We start from the raw sequence: 21,897 nt of genomic DNA, 5'->3' as shown, positions 1-21,897 counted from the left end.
CTCTCTTTATGGTAAAAAAGTGCCTTCTTATGCCTCCACTACATCTACATCCACACCCCCAACCCCCTTGATGGTCATTCGGAACGCCACGGCGAAACCATCTTGCAGGATATGATATCAGCATTAACAATATGTTTGCGTTTGTGTTTGTGTCCGTGTTGTGCTTGAAAGGTTTGGCATTTCGTATAATTGACGTGTTACGGAGATGTTGTTAATTATGTCAATGAAAAAGGGGCTTCCCCTCTCCATCGTCTGGCTACTAAGGCTTCAGCCTTTACAAGTGGTAGCCACCTTAGTCGGACCGACAAAATCCTTATAACTATTGTAAGTATATTAGTTCAGATTATTATTTGTAGCTTGCAAGGATCAATCACTTGTAAATCTCTATAGCTAAAAGAGTCCTTCTAAAACCAAGATCATTGGGTCATCTTGCTTATCTGGTCCACAGGCAGGAAACTGCAAAAAATGAAAGGGGAAGTGAATATGGAATAATAGCTGTCCTGCTGTGAACTTGTGATGTTGGTAATAATAAAGAGTAGGAAGTGTAAAGGGGAGATATAGATATAACAGGCCAAAAAGAAAAGGGTGAAGAGAGAATTTTCCATGGAAATTAAGAAGTGTAAAGGGTGGAGATATATATATTAGTAGCTAAAATAACTAAAGCGGTAAAGGAGAAATTGTCAGCCTATCTACTTTCTCCCCTTTTCTGCAGGCTCTCATGGAGCCATGCACCACGTGTGCGGATGGATTATAGGAGCATACAAAACTTACTTAAGATCCAAGTGATCTTATAGACCCTTTTTAGAGATGTACCGAAATACTTTTCATGAATGCTGCAAAATTGAAGTCCCATATAACCATGGTAATGCACTTTTTAATTTGTACCAGATTCTCCATTTTAGATGGGCAAGGAAATTGGAACGGAGGCCATGTACCTTGCTGCATTTACAGATCAATGAATATTGTCTTTAGACTTTGGAAGAAGGGATTGACGTCCCTCATTTAAGCATCGATAAAGAAAAGGTCCTGAGGTGCAATCTTCATATACAATGTTACCAAAAGTGGTATACTAGTATTCTTGTAGAAGATTACAGAGTTATGGTCATGGATAAAGTATCTTTTTTTGGCAATTATAAAATCATGCAGAACATGGTTCATTACTAGCACATACTAAAACCAACGTCGGTTTCAATTGTCACTCAATATAGATCACAACATGGCTTCTTCTGTCGCGGATGACATGATCAAGAATATGGACACCGAGAAGATCAAGAAATACTTGTTCCAAATAGCCATGAAAAGCCAATGGAAAGAAGTTGTGAGAACCTATAGGCTGAACCCGGAGGCTCACAAGGCGAAGATCACCAGGACAGGTGACACAGCATTGCACATAGCAGTGTCCGACCGGCAAGAAGATCATGTTGAAGAACTGGTAAAATTAATTTCTCCTGATAAGCTCGAAAGGCAAAACGAGCGAGGGAACACCCCTCTCCATTTTGCCGCATCAATGGGGAATTTGAGGATGTGTGCATGCATTGCCGAACGCCATCCGTTGCTGGTTGGTGCTCCTAACGACGACAACGAGACTCCTCTCTTCTTGGCCGCTCTCCATGGTAAAAAAAATGCCTTCTTATGCCTCCACTACATCTACATCAAGAGCCCAGATCGTGAGCAGAAACGCTTCAACTATTGTAGGAGGAAGGACGGCGACACTATCTTGCATTGTGCAATTTCTGGGGACTACTTTGGTAAATTAGCACTTAAATTTAGTCACTTGCATATATATAAATGTGATGAGCTATTTGTTTATGTAGAGCATAAAATAAAGTAACAATTAATGAGGTAACATATATATGCTGTGTTTGACAGATCTGGCATTTCAGATAATTAAACTTTATACAGATCTTGCTAATAGTGTGAATGAGCAAGGGATTTCCCCTCTCCATCTTCTGGCCGCTAAGCCTTCTGCCTTCAAAAGTGGCAGCCACCTTAGCCCAACCGACAGAATCATATACCACTGTAAGTATATATGATATCTAGCTCGAGCGTATAATTCATTTTTGATAGTTCCATATATACTATAGACTTATAGAACTCATATTCTTCTGTATGGCTGGTTTTTTGGAAAAGGTATATATGTGGATGAGCTCAGGTTGGAGCGACCGGATAGCTATAATCAGGGGATAATTAAGACGTTCAAAGAGGAAAAGGATCCAAACTATCCAGAAAACTACCAGACATGCATCAACTTCATTAGGTTGTTCTGGAATTTGATTCGCCTTGGTATGTGAATTTGATTCGCTTTGGTTGTTCTGGAATTTCCAAACACCAAGCAACCATTAATTGTAGCCAAATATTAATTATATGCTATGTACTCAAAAGACTTTACACAAGCTTCTACTTTGCAGTTAGCTCGAGCTGTCAGAAAGCAGATCCTGAGACGCCTGTTGAACCCAAGAGTAAGTTGAGAAGAAGCCATGACGATAACAACTAGTAGGATCCTCTTAACTATTCAGTATATCGCACACCTATGAAGTAAAAACTAGTAGCTACCATACGTGTGAGATCACACCTATGAAGTTCAATGCTTATGCATACACACATAGAATTGCATCAAGTAAAAGGTCTTGAAAAAAAAATATACGTATTAGTCATATTATAGTACCCCGTGTGTCCGTGACTCGTGTCTTTTCTAACACACAGTCCATTTGATGAAGGTCACCAATCATTTGATTCATTTCCTGCTAACTACCGCATCTGCTTTGAGTATGTCAAACTTTTATCAAAGGCAATGCTGATTGTTCTTGGACTAGGTAAGGCACTTTTTTTTTAATCCTAAAACATTTTTTTCATGTTTAATTCATCTGGGTTCACCTATTTAATTTTGAGATGGATATGTTTTCCTTCTACCAATGTGTGAAGGGTCTACGCAGATAAGAAAGATAAGGGAAAAGAAAGAAAAGCACAAATGGTCAGTTCAGATCATGAATGAACTGCTAACACGTACTCCCATGTACTTGTATGAGGACGAAGACAGCGGTATGAATCCGGCGCCCCGCAAAGACAAGGAAGAGACACTGCCTTATGAAATTGTCGATGGCGGTGACGTCATCATGGGACGTGAAAGCATTATTGAACTTCCAAAAGATGATGATAACAAGGAGATTGGAGAAGGTAATTGGTAGCCGCTTTCTTGTTTTGTCTGACTGTGATACTTGAACTATTGATATACGATATAATAATATTGTTACGTGTTAGGGTCATCAGGAGAAGCGACAGAGAAGAAGACTGTTAAGTTATTGGCAAAGAAGGAGACACCGATATTGATTGCAGCGAAAAGTGGTGTGACTGAAATGGTGGAGAAGATCCTGGAACTTTTTCCGGTGGCCATCCACGACACGAACACAGAGAAAAAGAATGTGGTGCTGTTGGCGGTGGAGAACAGGCAGCCCCATGTGTACCAGCTCTTGCTAAAGAGGAATGTTTTGAAAGACAGTGTGTTCGGTAAAGTGGATGACCAAGGAAACAGTGCTTTGCATCTCGCAGCAAAGCTAGAGGAGCATAAGCCTTGGCTCATTCCTGGAGCTGCGCTGCAAATGCAATGGGAAATCAAATGGTATGAGGTAATTAATTAAGGACCCTTAAACAAACAAATCATCTTATATATTAAAACAAACATGTCAGCTGCTTATTTGTATGAGGCATTTCAACAAACACTTGTTCAATCTCATTGAGGCATTTCAACAAACACTTGCTTAATCTCTGTTTGAAGCATTATGCAGTACGTGAAAAACTCCATGCCACTGCACTTCTTTGCCCGCCACAATAGAATAGGCCAGACGGCAAGGGACCTCTTCACCGAATCCCACAAAAATATCGTGAAAGACGGAGGGCAGTGGCTCACCAACACTTCCGAGTCCTGCTCCGTCGTCGCCGCCCTCATTGCCACCGTGGCCTTCGCTACCGCAACCACCGTCCCCGGCGGCATCAAAGAGGACAGCGGCAAACCGACCCTCGAAAACCAGCCAGCTTTCGACGTGTTCGCCATTGCATCACTGGTGGCCCTCTGCTTCTCCGTCACGGCCATGGTGATGTTCCTGTCCATTCTGACGTCACGGTATCAAGAGAAGGACTTCGGCAAAGGCCTGCCCAGGAAGCTCCTGGTAGGGCTGACGTCGCTGTTCGTGTCCATAGCTTCCATGCTGGTTTCTTTCTGCGCGGGGCATTTCTTTGTGCTTAAAGATAAGCTGAAATACGCTGTGTTTCCGGTTTATGCCCTCACCTGCTTGCCTGTGACGTTTTTTGCGATGGTGCAGTTTCCGCTCTACGTTGATCTCATTTGGGCTACCTTTAAGAAGGTACCGCGGAGGAGTTACAAGGCTGCTTCGCTTTAGCTTCCAACTTCAACATGTGTGCTTCAATTTTATGGGATTTGTTTTGTGCTACACACATATTATGTATGTTTTTTCTTCTAAATTAAAAAAAAAAAAAAAAATCGTTTTTGTTTGTTTTCATGCAATCTTTTCTATGTAAGAGATTGAACAAATTAAGATTTATGGCATTTTCAAGCTATGTTGCACCGATACGCCCTCAAAGCGGTATGCGAGTACTGGATACGTTTTTGATACAATACATGTCAGATATGTATCCGTACTCGTATCCATACAACATAGGAACTCAAGTATTTGAAGAACCTGGCTACTGGACTGGTTAGATAGGATTTAGCCCATTTTGTGCTTTATTAATTGGGCTTGTCAATTCAACACTTTAATGGGCCTTTGTGCTTAACCCAAATCATTTCATGTATAGAGATTTTTGTCCACCCCAAATCATTAACGGGGTTTTCCCGAATTTACATCATCATGATTGTGAAAAATAATAATATCTTTTGGAGAAAATTTGAATGGGCACAAGTTGTTCAAAGCAGGCATCAATTATATGAATGTTTGTTTTGTCGACCTAGTCTTTTTTCCCATGATGATTAGAATGGCACACGATGAAACGACTCTCAACGCACCACACACACACACACACACAAGGACTTATTTGGACTTATCTAATTTTGCCCACCGTGTCCCATCACAACCCATTCAATTCAATAATGCCCTTTTCTACCCACAAGCCATTGCTCGTATTAGCGGTTGACCATTATTTGGTAGCATATGAATGAAAAAAAAAATAAGCAGAAAATGAATCTTCTTCTCTCGAATAATGAAAATGACTTACATGTCACGGGAATAATACGATTTTATGATTTTCATTCAATCACGCTTCGTCGTGTGTTCCATAAGGCAAGTGATGATTTTGAAAATTCAATTTGTATCTGAATTCAAACTATGTAGTACATGTTGGAAAATAAAGTAAAGTTTAAAGCTCTTTTTCCCAAGGTCAATTTTCCAACTCCCAATCTCATTCTCAGTGTGCCCCACAACAAAGGAACGAATGTCTCAGGGTCATTTTAGTCATTCCATAAGTTAATTTTCCGAGATTTTGAAGCCGAAAACATCGGCATTTGCTAGAAGTGTCAGCATGTGCAGCAGCTGATCGTTTCGCACTTTGTCTAGGCTAGGGGAAGATATAATCTCCCATATAAAACACTCACACAATTGCTTCCGGTCTTCATGCTTATATTAAATTATTAGTTACCGTTACCTCCTTTTCTTAGTGCGCTCTGCTGCAGAGACTGCAAATTCACTGTTTTTTCCCCTTGCCCTCGCGTAAGAAGAATTGCAATAACTTCCGTGTCTATTTTATTTTATTTTTTATACATATGATATTCGAAACTGGAGATTTGATTCGAACACAAGATTCCGAATGTACGGATAACAGTTCACTTGAATTACAAATCCTTTATAATTTTCATGTCAATTTATAAAAATAAAATTTTTCAAAAGAAAATATACATTGCTTCTGGTCTGAGTGATGCACACAACACTATGCCCTCCAAATTCTTTAATTTCTATTGAGCAGCATAAAATATATGACACTAAATTCGGAGGACCCCATATTATGGAAACTGGAGAGACAATTATTGATGTAATAGAAACCAGTCAAATCTGCCAAAATCATAGGCTTTGGCACGCTAAAATGACTTCGTATTGGCCTGCATTAACTCCAACTTGGCCATATGATCTTTCCTCTAAATGGTGTGTAATTGTTGTCATTTTTGTTTAATTTATTGAGATTAGTTTTTGTACCCCCAACCAGCAGGGGATGTATTATTATTTCTTCTCTGGTCTCCCAAGTGAAGAAAAGTGGGCGTGAGAGAAAAGGAAAAGACTCTCTCTTTTAACAAACAAAAAAGAAGGCAAAGTTAAAGTGGGTATTTTTCATTTGGATTCCTTCACTTGGTTGCTGGCCTGGCCCCATGTCTCTGAAGCTCTGAGCTTGTTATCTGTGATAAGGGTCCTGCAAATTCAAGCCATAATTGCAGTGGGTCTCTTTCTCCTTTCTCCATCTCACTTGTTTGCTTATGGGGGTTTTGGCATTTTATGAGGGGTTTGGGTGGGCTGTGATGAGATTGTTCGACCACGTTTCTGGTAGAGATCTTATGTAAACTATCGGTGGGTGTTTGGTCTTTTCTGATTTTATCTGCTTTCGTACATTGAGTAGAAGACGGTAATGATATTTTGTTGTTAACTAAAAAGCATCTGAGCTCAAACAGAAACATGGATTGTTTGTATGATTCTGATGCTAAAAAGAGAAAATTTTGATCTTTTTTTGGTGAATGAAAAAGGACCCCTAGTTTTTTTTTCTCTGGGGTGAATTGGGTGTGTATCAAGTTGTTGAAATAGGTCCATATAGACATTAATTGTGTTTGTCTTTGTTCTTATTATTTGAAATTTTTTGTATGATTTAGCTTGTGGTGGGTTCATTGGTGGGATGTCTATCAGCCAAGTGATTTGGGATCACTTGAAACTTTTCTCTGTATTTTATTTCCCCAATCTTTGTTGTGTTTAAGCTTTGGAGAGAGAAACCCATCCGGCTATTTTGGAGATCTGGGATTTGCTTAGTATCTTATGCCCTATGAGGACTTTTTTCCCCTCTGAGTCCGGTAAAGAATCGCAGCTCAATGCTCTCAATCCACAGTCTTGGCTCCAGGTTGAAAGGGGGAAGCTTCCCAAGCTTCCATCAAACTCCTCCTCTTCTTCCATGTAAGTCATTCTTCCAATTGTTTTAGTTTCAGTAACTATATTTTGTTTCCCACTTCACAATACTGATTTCTTCTTTTCTATGTTTGCGGTGATGGATGTGGAATTACTGTAGAGAATCTCTTATCAAGGTCCCTGAGCCGCCAGTACTCCCATTCTTTAAGCCCGTTGATTATGTAGAAGTTTTAGCTCAAATTCATGAAGAACTTGAGTTGTGTCCTCCAGAAGAGCAGTCGAACCTTTATTTGTTACAATTTCAGGTCTTTAGGGGTCTTGGAGAAGTCAAATTGATGCGAAGAAGCCTCCGTGCAGCTTGGCAGAAAGCCAGCTCCATTCATGAGAAGCTCATATTTGGAGCATGGTTAAAGTACGAGAAGCAAGGGGAAGAGCATATTTCTGACTTGCTCGTGACCTGCGATAAATGTGCACATGAATTTGGGCCAGTAGATATTTTGACCGAGCTTCCTATTGATGCAACTGTGAGTAGTACCCATGAGAATATTTCAATGAATGGGAACCAAATATCCAGAAATGTCAGTTTTAGAATTGAAGATGAGAAAATAGATTGTGACAGGCAGAAAATATCGAGTCTTTCTGCTCCATTTCATGCCATGCTTAATGGGTGTTTCTCAGAATCACTTAGAGAGGACATAGATTTGTCGCAAAACAATATCACTGCATCAGGTATGAGGACAATCAATGAATTTAGTATGACAGGTAGCTTGAATGAAGTCCCTACTCATCTTTTATTGGAAATACTAGTTTTTGCAAACAAATTTTGTTGCGAAAAGCTCAAGGATGCTTGTGACAGGAAACTTGCATCCTTGGTGTCCTCTAGAGAAGATGCAGTAGAACTCATGGAATATGCTCTTGAAGAGAATTGTCCTGTCCTTGCTGCGTCTTGCTTACAAGTTTTCTTAAATGATCTTCCTGATTGTTTGAATGACAGCCGAGTGGTGGAAATATTCAGGGGTGCTGATAAACAACAAAGATTGATCATGGTTGGGCTAGCTTCGTTTTCGCTGTACTGTTTATTAAGTGAAGTTTGTATGAACCTTGATCCTCAGTCAGATAAAACTGCTTGTTTCCTGGAGCGGTTGGTAGATTTTTCTGAAAATGATAGGCAAAGAATGCTGGCATTCCATCAGTTGGGATGTCTGAGGCTCTTTAGAAAAGAGTATGACGAAGCTAAGCGTCTTTTTGAGGCAGCTTTAAATGCAGGCCATATATATTCAGTTGCAGGTTTAGCTAGGCTGAGTTACATTAAGGGCCATAAACTTTGGTCGTATGAAAAGATGAGCTCTGTAATCTGCTCTCTTACCCCACTTGGATGGATGTATCAGGAGAGGTCATTATACTGTGAAGGTGCTAAGAGATGGGAAAACCTTGAGAAAGCGTCTGAGCTGGACCCAACTCTCACTTACCCTTACATGTATCGGGCGGCTACATTAATGAGAAAACAGAATGTTCAAGCTGCGCTTGCCGAAATTAATCGAGTTCTGGGGTTTAAACTTGCATTAGAATGCTTGGAACTACGGTTTTGTTTCTATCTTGCCCTCGAGGATTATCAGTCAGCCATTTGTGATGTTCAAGCAATTCTTACTCTCTCCCCAGATTATAGAATGTTTGAGGGACGAGTGGCAGCATCCCAACTTCGTACACTTGTGCGTGAGCATGTAGAAAATTGGACAACAGCAGATTGTTGGCTGCAATTGTATGATCGGTGGTCTTCAGTTGATGATATTGGTTCCCTCTCTGTTATTTACCAGATGCTTGAATCTGATGCAGCGAAAGGTGTTCTGTATTTTAGACAGTCATTGCTTCTTCTCAGGTATGTTCTGGAACCCCAAATTTTTGTGGATTGTGATATAGTTCCTTTTATTTAAAGAGGCTCAAGTTTTTTGTTATCATGCAACTTGTGTTTATCCATGTTTAACCCAAGTAATGTGCCCATGCAAAGTTGATGATTTCCCAAATCTTAAGATTAAATTTTTCCAATGAGAAAACTTTCTGGTTCCCAAATTCTGCCTTTGGTTCCCTGCTCTCTTCCATATGATACTTTTGGTGACATTCTATCTTGTTAATGAAAATTGCAGTAGAAATCTCATGTTTCAACTTGATCAGGTTGAACTGTCCCGAAGCAGCAATGCGAAGTTTACAATTAGCTCGTCAACATGCATCCAGCGAGCATGAAAAGTTGGTTTATGAGGGGTGGATCTTGTACGATACAGGTCATTGTGAGGAAGGGCTCAGCAAAGCAGAGGAATCTATCGAAATTAAAAGATCCTTTGAGGCCTTCTTTTTGAAAGCCTATGCACTGGCAGACTCTAGCCAAGATCCGTCTTGTTCATCAACTGTTGTATCTCTCCTTGAAGATGCCTTGAAGTGCCCCTCGGACAGGCTGCGGAAAGGTCAGGTATGTATATTGTAACCAAATGGTGAAAATCTTCCTTATTCTAATTTCTACCGGTTGTCCAGCAAAAGTGTATTTCACATTCCGCTGGACTATGGTGCAAAAGTCTGTAGTCTTTAGTGATTATTAGGATGGCTTATATCAATCATTTCCAAGAAAGGCCTAAAAGGCAAGGAGCATGAAACTTGTTCCCTCCTTGGGAAAGTCTACAAGATTGAGGATACTAATGGCTTAGGGCCATCTAGAGGTAATAGCTCCAATATGACAAATTGGATCAATGTGCAACCAGAGTTTTTTCGGAGCTCTCTAAACTTGTTAAAGAAGCTGTGGTCATGGACTTCTAGTTTCAGCATATTCTAACCTTTCTATGTTTCCTTCAATTTTTCATTTACCAGGCACTGAACAACCTTGGAAGTGTTTATGTTGACTGTGCAAAGTTAGACTTGGCAGCTGATTGCTACATAAATGCTCTGAAGATCAGGCATACCCGAGCCCACCAGGGGCTTGCTCGGGTTCACTTTCTCAGAAACGATAAGGCTGCTGCATATGACGAAATGACCAAACTGATTGAGAACGCACGGAATAATGCATCTGCCTATGAGAAGAGGTCTGAATACTGTGATCGTGAACTCACAAAGACTGATCTAGAGATGGTCACCCGCTTAGATCCACTTCGGGTGTATCCTTACAGATATAGAGCTGCAGGTTTGGATTTGTATTCCTGAATCCTCGTACCTGTATAATTGTAATACTACCTAATGTTAGTGGCATAAGATATCTAAAACAATTACATGATGTTGATAATCATTGCTGGAGTCTCTTCTTAGAAGTTTCCGATTAAAAGCGAGACTTGATATTGTCTGACAGTAACTCCTACTTGTTAAAGTTCGGTATTGAAGTGGAATTTTGTTTTGTTCGATGGAACAGTGTTGATGGATAGCCACAAAGAACAAGAGGCCATTGCAGAACTATCAAGAGCAATTGCATTCAAGGCTGACCTCCACCTTCTGCACTTGCGGGCTGCATTCCATGAGCACACTGGGGATGTCATGGGTGCTTTGCGAGACTGTCGAGCTGCTCTGTCTGTCGACCCAAACCATCAAGAGATGCTGGAGCTTCACAGCCGTGTAAACAGCCATGAACCATGAACATAGAAGTGGAAACTTAAAAGATGAAATGTTAGTTAAAAGTTGTATCAACCACCCTCCGTGTATGCTAGCAAGTATGCTTGTGCAACCTCCATGCCATATCTCTTTTCTTTTTTAACAGGTCAATTTTGTAATTTATGACTTTGGCAATATAATATATCAATTGCAATTTTCCCATGTTTTCTCTTTTTTTTTTTTTTCAAAGCCTACTGCCATCACCAACTCACTGGCTTCCCCTTCCAGTTGGCGCTCGGGGGAAATATAAAATATTCGGAGCAACATGCTTACAATCCCAGATTCCCACGGAAGAAAATCCTTTGTTTCTTGAATTTTTGTTATATTTTTCCCAATGTTCCAAAAATCGCTAGGTGGTAGATGGTCGGCAGGCAGAGGTCTAGGGCCTAGAGGAGTAATCGGGGCATAGACGGGTGCTTAGACATGTCTTTTATAAATAAATAAATAAAAATGGCATGTCTTTTATAAAATAAAAAAAAAATTTATTTAGTATTATAAATGATAAAATTTATACCAAAATTATGCAAAATAAAAGGATATATAAATTATAAAGTACCACAAATTGATATAAAATATTACCATAATATATCTAAATAGGGCATTTGGTTTTATTAGTGTTTAAAGTCCAGGCCCAATTGAAAGCCCATCTCTCCTGTTGTTTTTTCTGTCAACATATAAGTCTAACACGAGCAGTTTTCCAGCCCCTCTTGCTCAGACAAAACTCACGTCCTCTCTTCTTCAATTCTCATCTCTCTCTCTCTCTCTCTCTCTCTCTCTCATAGCACCATCGTCATCTCGTCCCTGACCTTGGAGATTCCAAAATGGCGTTTTTTTTCTGTGTCAGACCCACCCAGGCCGATTTTTCGAACACTGATTTTTCCAATGCTTTAAAGAAATATAATGTAATAATCTAGAGAAGACATTTGTGCAGATTTTTTAGGACCACCTCTTCTTATAAATGTGGAAAATGCACTACGCCAGAAAAGCTAGAGGCAAGCAAGTATAGAAACCAACATGGAAGCCATGGACACGGCAAATATGACAACCTTCGAATATTTGATCTTTGTTGTAACTTGACGTATATATATACACATAATCAGTCATGAAATCATGACAGAACCTGTACATCTAAATGATCTTTAAGATCAACCGTTGGTAACAAAATTTCAGCTGCAAAGTGAGGCACAGATTCACTTGAACAATCTTGCTAGCATTATGTACACTTCGGAACAAGATACTAATGTCGATGAAAAAAAAGAGTTGATTAGCTGAAGCATGCGCAGGTGTTGCATCCATCAAAATGGTGGTACTATCTCAGTTGAGTTTGTTAATGCCGAGGAAGTTAAGGTCTGAAGTAAATAAAAGAAAGAAGTATAAACCTGCATTCTGCATTTTAATTGAAAAATATGAGCTGTATGTAAAGCCATTATAAGTTTGGTCAGTGGTCAGTACCTCTAGGAGGAAAATCAGTAGGTAAAACGTTCCAATGAACTCATTCCCTGGGAGGAGGCTGGAAATATGGATGTTGCAAAGCATCATCAACACTCAACCGCTCCTCCTGTAGTTCAAATGTTTCAACTGTCACTTTATACAAGAGATTCCGTAGTTTGCCAGATAACCACATAGTAGAAGAAACAAAACTTCCCTAATGTGATGCCACTAACCAACGATTCTTAGAAATTCCTCTCACTAGAGAAAACAAAAAAACTAAGAATTAGAACTTACAGGATCCCAGAGTAATAGCTGGCGTACCAACCGCAAAGCCCAAACATTTGGAAAGCTGCAGTTTCCAAGAAGTATATGGCATGTTATTGCAGCATCAATAAGTACAACATAAATCATGTCTAATAAGACACAACTGATACAAACAGTTACTAACCCCAACTTAAGCGGATCTCTACTCTTTATCTGATGGGAGAAAAACTCTTCTGAGCATTTCCAAGAAGCCGGTGATGCTCCAGCCTAGTCTCAAAAGTGAAAACACATTAGCTTAACATTGGAACCAGAATATCTGCACAAGCTAACATGCAATGGATAAAGAGTTTAAAAGGAAAAAGAGAAGGAAAGAACCATCCTGATATTATCCATGAAAATCATTTCCACACTACATTTATCACCACACTGTCCTCTAGGATGAGGGGGAAAAGAAAACTGACTAAGAATGAGAGTATGGTAAACTTACCTGGCTCGCTGTTCGGTGATGTCGTAAGAAACTCCCAGGGATTAAGATGCACAACTCCATGAATGATCTAAGTCTGTCAACCAGAAAATGCATATGTAAATAACAAATTAAAACATAACCTTAGAAAGTAGAAAAAGATTGGATGCATAATACTCATACTACTTGCACACATCATTTTCTAAAAACAAGTAGTCCTTGCATGAAGGGGATCATATTATGTTGCAGAACATAGTGATCAACGTTTAGGCCTGAGTATCACTTCATCATATTATATCATATTCCTGCTACCATGCTTCCACATCATAATGAACAAAATAGGAACTTCATAAAAATCTAAAATAACATCATCCTTTTACAATGAATCCCCCCAATAACTGCTAGGGCATGACAAAAAGCTGGTAGCTACTTACTCACTTTATTATGGGTGTGACAACTGTCTAGTACGAGAGAATTACTATCTCTATTTATATGCACGTATACATGTATACACCACAGACCAAACATCATTCTACAGATAATGCTGCATGGTTAAGAAAAACTGAAGATAGATGATACATGCTTTCCCCTATTAAAATGGAAAGTTACTTTTGATAACTGAATCAGTATATCTAAACCTTTTTAATATATATATATATATGAACTACATTGTTTATAATCCAACAGTATACTGCAGAAGAAATCGAGCTCGAATTCAATAATAACGAATACATGAAACAATAAAAAGCCCTGTACATAGATCGGTGAGTATCATCTCATCGAAGTTTTCAGTGTAACAAAATAAAAGCATAACCAAAGCATGTCGTGGACAGTTGTAACAGAAACAACTCTATCAAAGAGAGCCAATCCAAAAGTGTATTTCCGTTGATTAGTTGAATATACAAGTAGTATATTAGTGTCTTAAACTAACTTGTATGCAAGCTCCTTTAAGCCTTCATTCCATCCCTTTATATGCCGGTCTAAAAGAATACGTGTGTGACTACTAATCTGGAAAACATTTGGTGATCCTAAGATCAACTCTAACATCACAACACCAACACTCCACATATCGTACCTGTCAAAAAAATCAAGTAAATCTGAAAATTTTAGTCCAACAGACGTGGTAAGATACACATTTACAGTTAGCACATAAGATCATTTTTCTTCACGGAAATGGATCAAGAGTTAAACTTAATCTAATATACGAACTTACTTTAATGTTGTGTTGGTGGGCCTCAGGTACCAATTAGAATGAAGTAAGGCTTCAGGGGGAGTATATTCATTAGTCTGTTCAACTCTGGAGAAACACAAAAATCAATCATAAACTTGTCACTATTTTTTATAAATAGATAGATAACCGGAAATGCCCACAGTAAAAGATATACCTGGATGGTCCAGTAGACCCATATAAATGCTTTAGAGTGAACTCATCCATTGCACTACCGAAGTCAATAATGCGCCTAAATGATTTACCCAAAAGGCATCAGATTAATAATACAATCTAATTAAAAGCATGACTAATATCATATATCAGGTTATATACTAGAATCGTAAGGTGAACTCTACATTTTGGTGGTGAAGTTTTCGCCATTTGGAATTCCTTTCAGACATCTCCCAGTGTCTTCCTCTTCAAAGCATAACACCATATTTTCTACAAAATATTAAAGCACTTAAAATAAGCATGATGCAAAAGATCTAGCTTCTAAAGCTGGACAGATATACAAATATTTGAACAAATTTCATTGACATAAAGAGAACACCAATGGATCCTGAACGACCTGAAAGAAGAACTCAGATTCAAAATCTTTGTAGATTTAAAGAAACAGCTTATTAGATAACTAAATTTGCTTGACTACATGCTAAAAATATTTAATACATTATTTTTATTGGTCAACAACAAAAATCAGAAAGAAACAAGTATGACTGCTAGCCAATTGGTTTCCTTTTCAAAACTATAATACGTATGAACAAATTATTTTTTACAATATATTCCTAAGGTGTAATATTAGAAAACAAAGATGTACTCACCAGGTTTGATATCTCTATGGGTAATATTACGGTCATGACAGGACTTCAATGCCATCAACTGGAAAATTTGAAGAAGATCAAGTATGTAAATGAGTGCACTGGTCTAAAAACACAAGAGCAAGAAAATGAACAACTATGGTACATAAAAAGGCTGAAAGAAACTTATGAAAACTACGCCACCATGTTTTTTGAAACAAATTCAATTTTAATACCAATTATAAGAAAGAAAGTTCACCAATCTAGGTTATGACTAGAAAAACTGCCTAGGGATAGTCCCTCGGCACATAGTTGTATTCTCACTAGCAAACTTGACAAAGTTTTAAAAACAGAGACGCCAGAATCTTCGAATGAAAAGGCCATCTTCTGATTAAGATTAACTATTCACTGATTCTTTTTATAGTAAACCTCCCAATGATATATGATAGCAATATGTAACTCAGTAATTACTGAGTATCAAAGCAGTTCCGTGAAAATTAAAGACATGACATACCAACTGCCATATAAGACTGCGCATTTGCTCCTGTCCTGCTTTTGTTGTCTTCAACCAATGCCACCATTTTGATGGACACAGCATCTGGACATGATTCACTTTTTCAGCTCTTTCTTCATCTGCATTAGTCTCTTCTTCCACAGTGTACATAAGCTTTGATAAAGACACGCCCTCGTAACGAAATACAAGCCATATTTCATTTGCTTGAGATTCAAAAGACTCCACGTATCTAGCAATATGGTTCAACCCTTCTTCATAGAAACCTCCATGAAATTTTTCTTCAAACAAGTTTTCAGAAGTCCAACTATTTCCTGTTGCATAGGCCGTTGGGTCAGTTGTTTCTACCAAGCCATAGAAATCAAACTGTGATTCATTCAAGACAGAGGTTGATATTCCAGCTGATAGAGAACCTCCAAGACGATTAGAGGCATTCATAAAAATTTCCCCAAAATACTTCTCCCGTAAACCACTTAAATAAACAGCAGCCCCTTTCTCCACCTGTTGCAATTATCAAGCACCCATTCTTAAAATAAGAATCATCTGCAAAAACGTATATATAAAACCATAAACCAAGAAGACAAATTGATTTCAAGGTTTTGAACCCCGCCTGTTTATTCTGTTTACAGAGAAATTACTAGTCATATGATTTAATTGATCAAAGTAAATACCATTATGCGTTTTAAAATGAGCAAGTTCTCATCAGGAAGGCCTGCATGACAATTGTGAGGAAATCAGCTTTTATCTTTGATGTGAAAATTAAAAAAAAAATAAAAAAAACTAAATGAGATATTCTTATTTTTCCCACTTGAATTTGACATATTGGTGCCTTGATGATAGTTCCAATTAAAAGCCAGCCATACTTCACCATACGATCCACGACCAAACCTCTTTTTTAGTACATACCTGACAGCCAGGAAGGACAGTGTTTCTTAAGTCATTTTAGTAGTCTGAACTATATGACAAAGGTCACCAAGAAGAGACAATCAAGGAAAGAAAAGATCTTTACCTCCTGTCTGGCATTGAATATTCAAATGATCCATTGTTTGAGCCAGCATCATGGAAAGGAATTGATTCAAGCAAAGCAAGGAAACTGGCAAAGCCTTCAGGATTTAAGCATTGATCTTTAGCATCAACAGTAATTCCAAGGTGCAAGCAAAAATTCTGGTCATGGTACAAATTTAGAGGTCCCCCTAACATTTAAAGTTTTAAAAAAAAGTTTAAATAGGCCCTGTATAACAGATACAAGATACAACTACAAAACATTTTGTATAAAAGTTCATAAGGCATTCTTATTAGAGTACATCAGGAATGTGTTTCTGAGTATAATTTCCTGTTTAAGTAAGAGGAGAGATTCAAATTAAACTTCAGACACACATTCGGAAAACAGGTTCTAAGAGCAACTTCACAGGCTCACCCATCCATGTGGAAGCAACAACAAGATTGACAGTTGCTAAGTATCAGTAAAATTTCATCACCAATGTGGAGCTGAAGTTGTGGCTTTCACACTTACCAAACTGTTGGCCAACGGCCTCAGGAAGAGCCTGACGCAGGTCATACACATAACCTTCGTGCTCATCCTTTGCTTGCAACATGTACTCTGCATGTTCATCAAGGTTCTCAGACAGAATAAAACAGCCAATATAACCGTGTTTTCCTTGTACCTAGAGTAAGACAAGCAATCAACAAAGTCAACACCTTCCATTCAATCTTCCCTGTATGGCACGAGTCATCAAATAATATAAGGATTGCCCATCCAATAAAAAGAAAATACTTTAAAAAATAAAATAACTTGTTTCAATGACCTTGAAAGTTGGACAATCAAGTTTCCTGATGGCTTCAAACACAATAGAAGAGAGTCTACAAACAAATTATAGGTAATTTAGTGCTAAAAGAATCATAATAGTTGAATGGTTACACTCAATCAATCACAGAAACCTTTTGCATTAATTTTTTTTAATGCATGCACGTAATAACAAAGATTGAGATAAAGTAATACTTGTCCAAATAATTTTTTTAAAGGCCATAGGACCATAGGTACTTATTCCTTTTATAACTGAAGAAACAACATCCAACTGATACGAATGAGTAATAAGAATCAATTGTGGGGCAAAAGGATCCTGACATCTTTCTTATTCAAGAAAAGAAAAAGGTACAAAGAATTCTAGAACAACATAAACATTGACCGTATCACTATTACCTCACTCACTCCATACTGAAAAGTTAAGAATTACAAATGAGAAAATAAATTTCAACAACCCCTCCAGTTGGAAAAAGAGGCTTACCAATAACCTGTCAAACTTGGAAACCACTGGATGAGCATACTCCAATTGTTTTATGGCATAAGAGCAGTCATTAGCTGATCAAGGTAACAAAAGTAATCATGAATACATTCGGAAATGAACAATCATCAAAAGTGTATAAACGACCGAACAAAAATTAAAAGAAAAAATAATGAATTCCATTTGATAACGATCTAAATAGACTTTGAATTGTATGCTCTACACTTCTATTTGTCATTTACTTCTTCAGTTTCTTTCTATGTGAGGTGCCAAGGTTCCAACCATGCAACACCTTATAATGAAATTATTGGGTAACACAAATAAAATTCAAGCTAAATGGCAAGTGACAACAAAATTTGACTTGTGCCCCTACAAAGTGAGATTCCAAATCCTCAATGCAATTGAGATCCAGAAGAAGGTTTAAAAGCACAAGAGACCCACCTGATCCTTCATGGGTGGACTGAAGTCCTGATGCTGTGTACTTTACGTCTCCCTCTCCAACTGACCTTTCCTTCAACAAACTTTCGGAAAACCCAGTAGATACCAACGGAACAACAACAGCTGCCACATTATCCATACTGCCCTTTTCAAATGCAGTATTCACTATGCAATCAGCTAATGAGTATGAACATGAGGAAGAGAGCTCGGATCTCCCAGAATCATAACTCCGTACTTCCCACAACAAATCACAAACATCCTGCACGTTCAGCTTCTCAAAAACTCCATCAGATGCAGCCACCAGATAGGTATCATTTACAGTCAGGGGTTGCCAATCAGTCAACTCTGGTGCAGATATGACCCCATAACTGATGCAGTCCAGTTTAAAAGTTAAATTGAGGGAAAACGTAATTAAGGTTTCCATGAGAAGGGAAAACAAGGAATGTAAATTACTACACCTAATCAGAAGCTCCTTCTAAAATACAATAGGATCAAAAGAAAAAATAGTACAAAATTTGCATATTCTGCTACTGTTTCTGAACCTCACCTTTTAAAGGAGACATCACCAATAGCTCGGGAAATAGCCAGCTCACCATTGACTCGAGGCACACCACCCCATTCAAGAACATAGCCACCGGCAGTTTCCACCCGTAATTTTTCATCGTCTCTGTCAGGATGATGATCTCTTGTCAATTCCTTGACAGAAAAATGCACCAATCCAGTGGAGGAAGCCAAGTCCAAGTTTTTATAGTTTCTTAGGCGTGAAATAGCACCATTACGCCTTTCCTGCCTGTATAATCTTAAATAAGTGGCTGCAATGCATAAGCACCAAAAAAAAAAAAAAAAAAAAAAAAATTAACCTCCACCATTTTCTTATCTTTTGAAATGTTAACCAAACAGTGCAATGGTAAATTATACCCATTCAAACATACAAGAATCTGACTTAAAGCTCTGGTCATGCAATTTTTTTTCTTTAAAAATTAAGTGCGTTAAACAGTAAACAGCTTCATTTAGGAAAATCCTTCTGACCCTTAGCCTCTGCAGGAGATTGAAATTTTTCTGAGCACAATAAAGCCTTTGAGTCTCCAATATTTGCAACTAAGATTTGACCATCAGCAAGTAGTATAATCGTAGCTGTGGATCCGGAAACCAGATTTTTTCTAGATGCTTCCTTCATAAGTTAATATGAGGAACATCAATAGAAGGCTAAAATATAGAACATTATGCAATACAATTTGAACCAAGCAGAGAAACATCAAATAGAACATACCATCGAAAATTTTGCATCTATATCATGTATTGCCCTCAACAATGCTTCTTTCAAAATTTCAAAGTGGAAAGAATCGTCAAAATTTGCTTGGAATGAATGCTTAAACCTGAGAAGTCATAACAAACTAGAGATAAGTGCCAAAATGGGTATCCAAAAAGGCCCCTAGAAAAAAAACTATACAGGAACAAATGAGATTAGTTTTTCCATGTACCAATTTTACATTCTGAGATAACCAAACCAGTAAAACCTACAACTCAAAATTCTAGACCAGTAAAAGTTTATCAATGTTAAGTTTCAAGTTCACATTGTTTGACTGGTTTTTGTAAATTATTCATGTAAAACGACAGAAAGCATTTCAATGGTTTACATAGAAAGGGGATAATTACAAAGAAATGTACCTTCCAAGATCCAATTCATGCCGATCGAGTAGGCCATCCCAATTATACCGTTGAAAAATAGAATGATGGTCTGCACTAGTTTGCAAACTTCCCGAGCCTTTCTTCAAGATAGCAGAGTATGATGCATCGATGAGAAAGTAGGTATGCAAAACGAAATACTCTAATAAAAGCTTCGAAGCCATCTCACTAGCTTCAGCCCCATTATGACCATCGAAAACAGCAACAATTCCAACTGTAACCTCCTTAACCCCTGCTTTACCTGCTCCAATATCACATTCATAGTATGAACGGTCAATAAGACCAAAATAAAACGCAGAGTCCAATCCAATTACAATAATGCCCTAACACCAATTCAAAATTAACAATTCAGATGTTAGAGAGAGAGAGAGAGAGAGAGAGAGAGAGAGAGAGAGAGAGAGAGAGAGAGATTAGGGCACCAGGGAAGGGGATGCGAAGGTCGAGAGCGCAGAGGGTGCGATCCTCGAGGGACTTCCGGTGACCTTGAAGCATGGCAGTTTGACAGCGCGAGGTGCTTCGAGAGTAGGAAGCGTAATCGGAGTGCGTCCAGCGAGGGCATTTTGGAGATTGGAAGACCGCCGGAGCACCGCCTTCTTTGTAGACCGTCAAGCACGTCGACGATTCTCCGTGAGAGAGAGTCGCAACGGCTATTATTATCAGAAACCCTAATGGGAACAGGAGACCTCTGTAAGCCTCCATCTACTGCCAGTTTGTAACTATCCGTTGTAAAATTCAATTTCTAACATAACGATTTCACAGTAAGCGGAAATTGGAAACCCGCAACCCCATTGCTTATTTATACGCTTTATTTGGCGGCTTTTTCCGCTTCAATTTTATTGTTTTTTATTGATTAAAAAAAAGGAGACCGTTCTCCAAAAAAAAATAACTAACGCCCAATATTAGCGATGGAAAGGGGTTTTCAAAATGTTGTCTTTGAAAGTGGTGATGTCCAGATCGTTACAATACTTTAAAGTAACTTCATAGATAGGTCTGTCATTGGATCAGTGGTGGAGGATATCAAGAGCTTGTTGACACAAGTCACTGGAGAAGGTTTTATCTATATTTGTCGTACTGCTAATGGTATGGCTCATCGTATAACGTACTTTACTTTGCATATCAGAGTTTCTCTATATTGATTCAAGAAACCTCCTAATTTTATTTCTAACGTATTGTATGAGGATTTTAATTCGTGATCTGTAAAGGTTAACCAATATCCTTGCTTTTGGCCATTGCAATACCATGTAAAGGTTTATGAAAAAAAATGTTTAAAACGTCCTTTTATAGCCTATATTAATAAAATGAACTCTAATTTGTCCTTCAAAGAAAATACTTTTCACCTTGTCGTTCTTTTTCCTCCTCCAATATTAATATCCCTTGAGTGGTGTTTGATTGGTGAAACGAAACAGAGTATTAGAGCATTTACAGTGGGAGGGTATATAATGAGGTGTATGTTAAATATACATCCTTTGTAACCGAAATCACCCACAATGGAGAGATGTAAATGAGTGTAAATTTGCATCACCACCATGAGATCCAAATTTAGATGCACATGTACATATTTTTTTACATCTCTTGCATGTGAGACCTACATCAGAAAAGGTGAGAAAAAGTGGACAAAAGTGAGACCTACAACAGAAAATGTGAAAGAAATCAATTATACATCTTTAGATTTACATCTTCCCTATTGGAGCAAAAATCATATTTACAACCCCCATAGATGTAAAGGGAATGTAAAAATGGCTTTACACCCCCAAAAATACACCCTCCCACTGTGGATGCTCTAAACAAAAAGAAAATTATATTCCATTAAGCTTGATTCAAAATAAGAATCGACAATCAATTATGATTAGTGAACTTTGGTATTGGAACAAAACATGAAATTTACCGACAAAATAGTAATTATTAGAAATACATCCTGCTTGGGTACCCAGACCCTTGGAATTCAATCACAAACCCTAAGTTTAGGGTCCTAGTTTGAGGCTATGAATCAAAAACATTGAAACGGTTCAAACGTATATAGAGATAATTTCATTCAATTAATCCACCACCTCAGTGATAACCCTTACCTTTCATCCCTTCTTATAACGCCCC

The 21,897-nt window shown here is 38.2% G+C and overlaps 3 protein-coding genes across 12 annotated transcripts; 2 read left to right on the top strand and 1 right to left on the bottom strand.

The window, feature by feature from the left end:
• LOC18766664 lies at window positions 1,061-4,583 on the top strand. 3 transcript variants are annotated; one of them, XM_020569595.1, is made up of 8 exons: window positions 1,061-1,748; window positions 1,870-2,019; window positions 2,131-2,283; window positions 2,409-2,459; window positions 2,718-2,813; window positions 2,923-3,174; window positions 3,259-3,616; window positions 3,773-4,583. In XM_020569595.1, the coding sequence occupies exons 1-8, from the start codon at window positions 1,217-1,219 to the stop codon at window positions 4,392-4,394; spliced, it is 2,214 nt and encodes a 737-aa protein (XP_020425184.1). In that variant the 5' UTR covers window positions 1,061-1,216; the 3' UTR covers window positions 4,395-4,583. The 3 variants fall into 3 exon arrangements, with proteins under 3 accessions (XP_020425184.1, XP_020425186.1, XP_020425185.1); XM_020569597.1 differs by having other exon boundaries at window positions 1,063-1,748; window positions 3,268-3,616; XM_020569596.1 differs by having other exon boundaries at window positions 1,065-1,748; window positions 3,259-3,623; window positions 3,783-4,583.
• Window positions 6,111-10,894, top strand: LOC18767724 (ETO1-like protein 1). 4 transcript variants are annotated; one of them, XM_020569887.1, is made up of 6 exons: window positions 6,131-6,432; window positions 6,962-7,154; window positions 7,267-8,982; window positions 9,276-9,567; window positions 9,960-10,269; window positions 10,492-10,883. In XM_020569887.1, exons 2-6 carry the CDS (start codon window positions 7,027-7,029, stop codon window positions 10,710-10,712), a joined length of 2,667 nt encoding a protein of 888 aa, XP_020425476.1. In that variant the 5' UTR covers window positions 6,131-6,432; window positions 6,962-7,026; the 3' UTR covers window positions 10,713-10,883. The 4 variants fall into 4 exon arrangements, 3 of the variants coding, with proteins under 3 accessions (XP_007201753.1, XP_020425476.1, XP_020425475.1); XM_020569886.1 differs by having other exon boundaries at window positions 6,131-6,563; XM_007201691.2 differs by having other exon boundaries at window positions 6,111-7,154; window positions 10,492-10,894.
• LOC18768602 (probable protein phosphatase 2C 51) lies at window positions 11,754-20,629 on the bottom strand. Of its 5 annotated transcripts, XM_020570891.1 has the most exons (22): window positions 20,226-20,622; window positions 19,789-20,047; window positions 19,391-19,496; window positions 19,150-19,291; window positions 18,668-18,932; window positions 18,124-18,488; window positions 17,686-17,759; window positions 16,914-17,064; window positions 16,410-16,593; window positions 16,209-16,306; window positions 16,072-16,112; window positions 15,814-15,901; window positions 15,404-15,714; window positions 14,914-14,971; window positions 14,452-14,536; window positions 14,271-14,345; window positions 14,099-14,182; window positions 13,817-13,960; window positions 12,910-12,982; window positions 12,453-12,689; window positions 12,180-12,285; window positions 11,754-12,076 (listed from the first exon to the last, which is right to left on the bottom strand). In XM_020570891.1, the coding sequence occupies exons 1-21, from the start codon at window positions 20,503-20,505 to the stop codon at window positions 12,220-12,222; spliced, it is 3,186 nt and encodes a 1,061-aa protein (XP_020426480.1). In that variant the 5' UTR covers window positions 20,506-20,622; the 3' UTR covers window positions 11,754-12,076; window positions 12,180-12,219. The 5 variants fall into 5 exon arrangements, 4 of the variants coding, with proteins under 4 accessions (XP_020426480.1, XP_020426477.1, XP_020426478.1 ...); XM_020570888.1 differs by having other exon boundaries at window positions 15,404-15,901; XM_020570889.1 differs by having other exon boundaries at window positions 15,404-15,901; window positions 16,410-16,503.

Source organism: Prunus persica, chromosome G8 (assembly GCF_000346465.2).
Source record: "Prunus persica cultivar Lovell chromosome G8, Prunus_persica_NCBIv2, whole genome shotgun sequence".
Classification (NCBI taxonomy): domain Eukaryota; kingdom Viridiplantae; phylum Streptophyta; class Magnoliopsida; order Rosales; family Rosaceae; genus Prunus; species Prunus persica.
The sequence above is the reverse complement of the archived record's forward strand: the minus strand, read 5'-3'. Positions and strand labels throughout refer to the sequence as shown.

Coding starts and splice junctions, on each gene's coding strand:
- LOC18766664 (XM_020569595.1), top strand. CDS start 1,217: ATGGCTTCTTCTGTCGCGGATGACATGATCAAGAATATGGACACCGAG. Junction 1,749..1,869: donor AATTTCTGGGGACTACTTTG/GTAAATTAGCAC, acceptor TGTGTTTGACAG/ATCTGGCATTTCAGATAATT. Junction 3,617..3,772: donor ATGCAATGGGAAATCAAATG/GTATGAGGTAAT, acceptor CTCTGTTTGAAG/CATTATGCAGTACGTGAAAA.
- LOC18767724 (XM_007201691.2), top strand. CDS start 7,027: ATGAGGACTTTTTTCCCCTCTGAGTCCGGTAAAGAATCGCAGCTCAAT. Junction 7,155..7,266: donor AACTCCTCCTCTTCTTCCAT/GTAAGTCATTCT, acceptor GAATTACTGTAG/AGAATCTCTTATCAAGGTCC. Junction 10,270..10,491: donor TTACAGATATAGAGCTGCAG/GTTTGGATTTGT, acceptor TCGATGGAACAG/TGTTGATGGATAGCCACAAA.
- LOC18768602 (XM_020570888.1), bottom strand. CDS start 20,505: ATGGAGGCTTACAGAGGTCTCCTGTTCCCATTAGGGTTTCTGATAATA. Junction 18,489..18,667: donor GGTGATGTCTCCTTTAAAAG/GTGAGGTTCAGA, acceptor GGACTGCATCAG/TTATGGGGTCATATCTGCAC. Junction 14,183..14,270: donor GGGTCTACTGGACCATCCAG/GTATATCTTTTA, acceptor GTGTTTCTCCAG/AGTTGAACAGACTAATGAAT.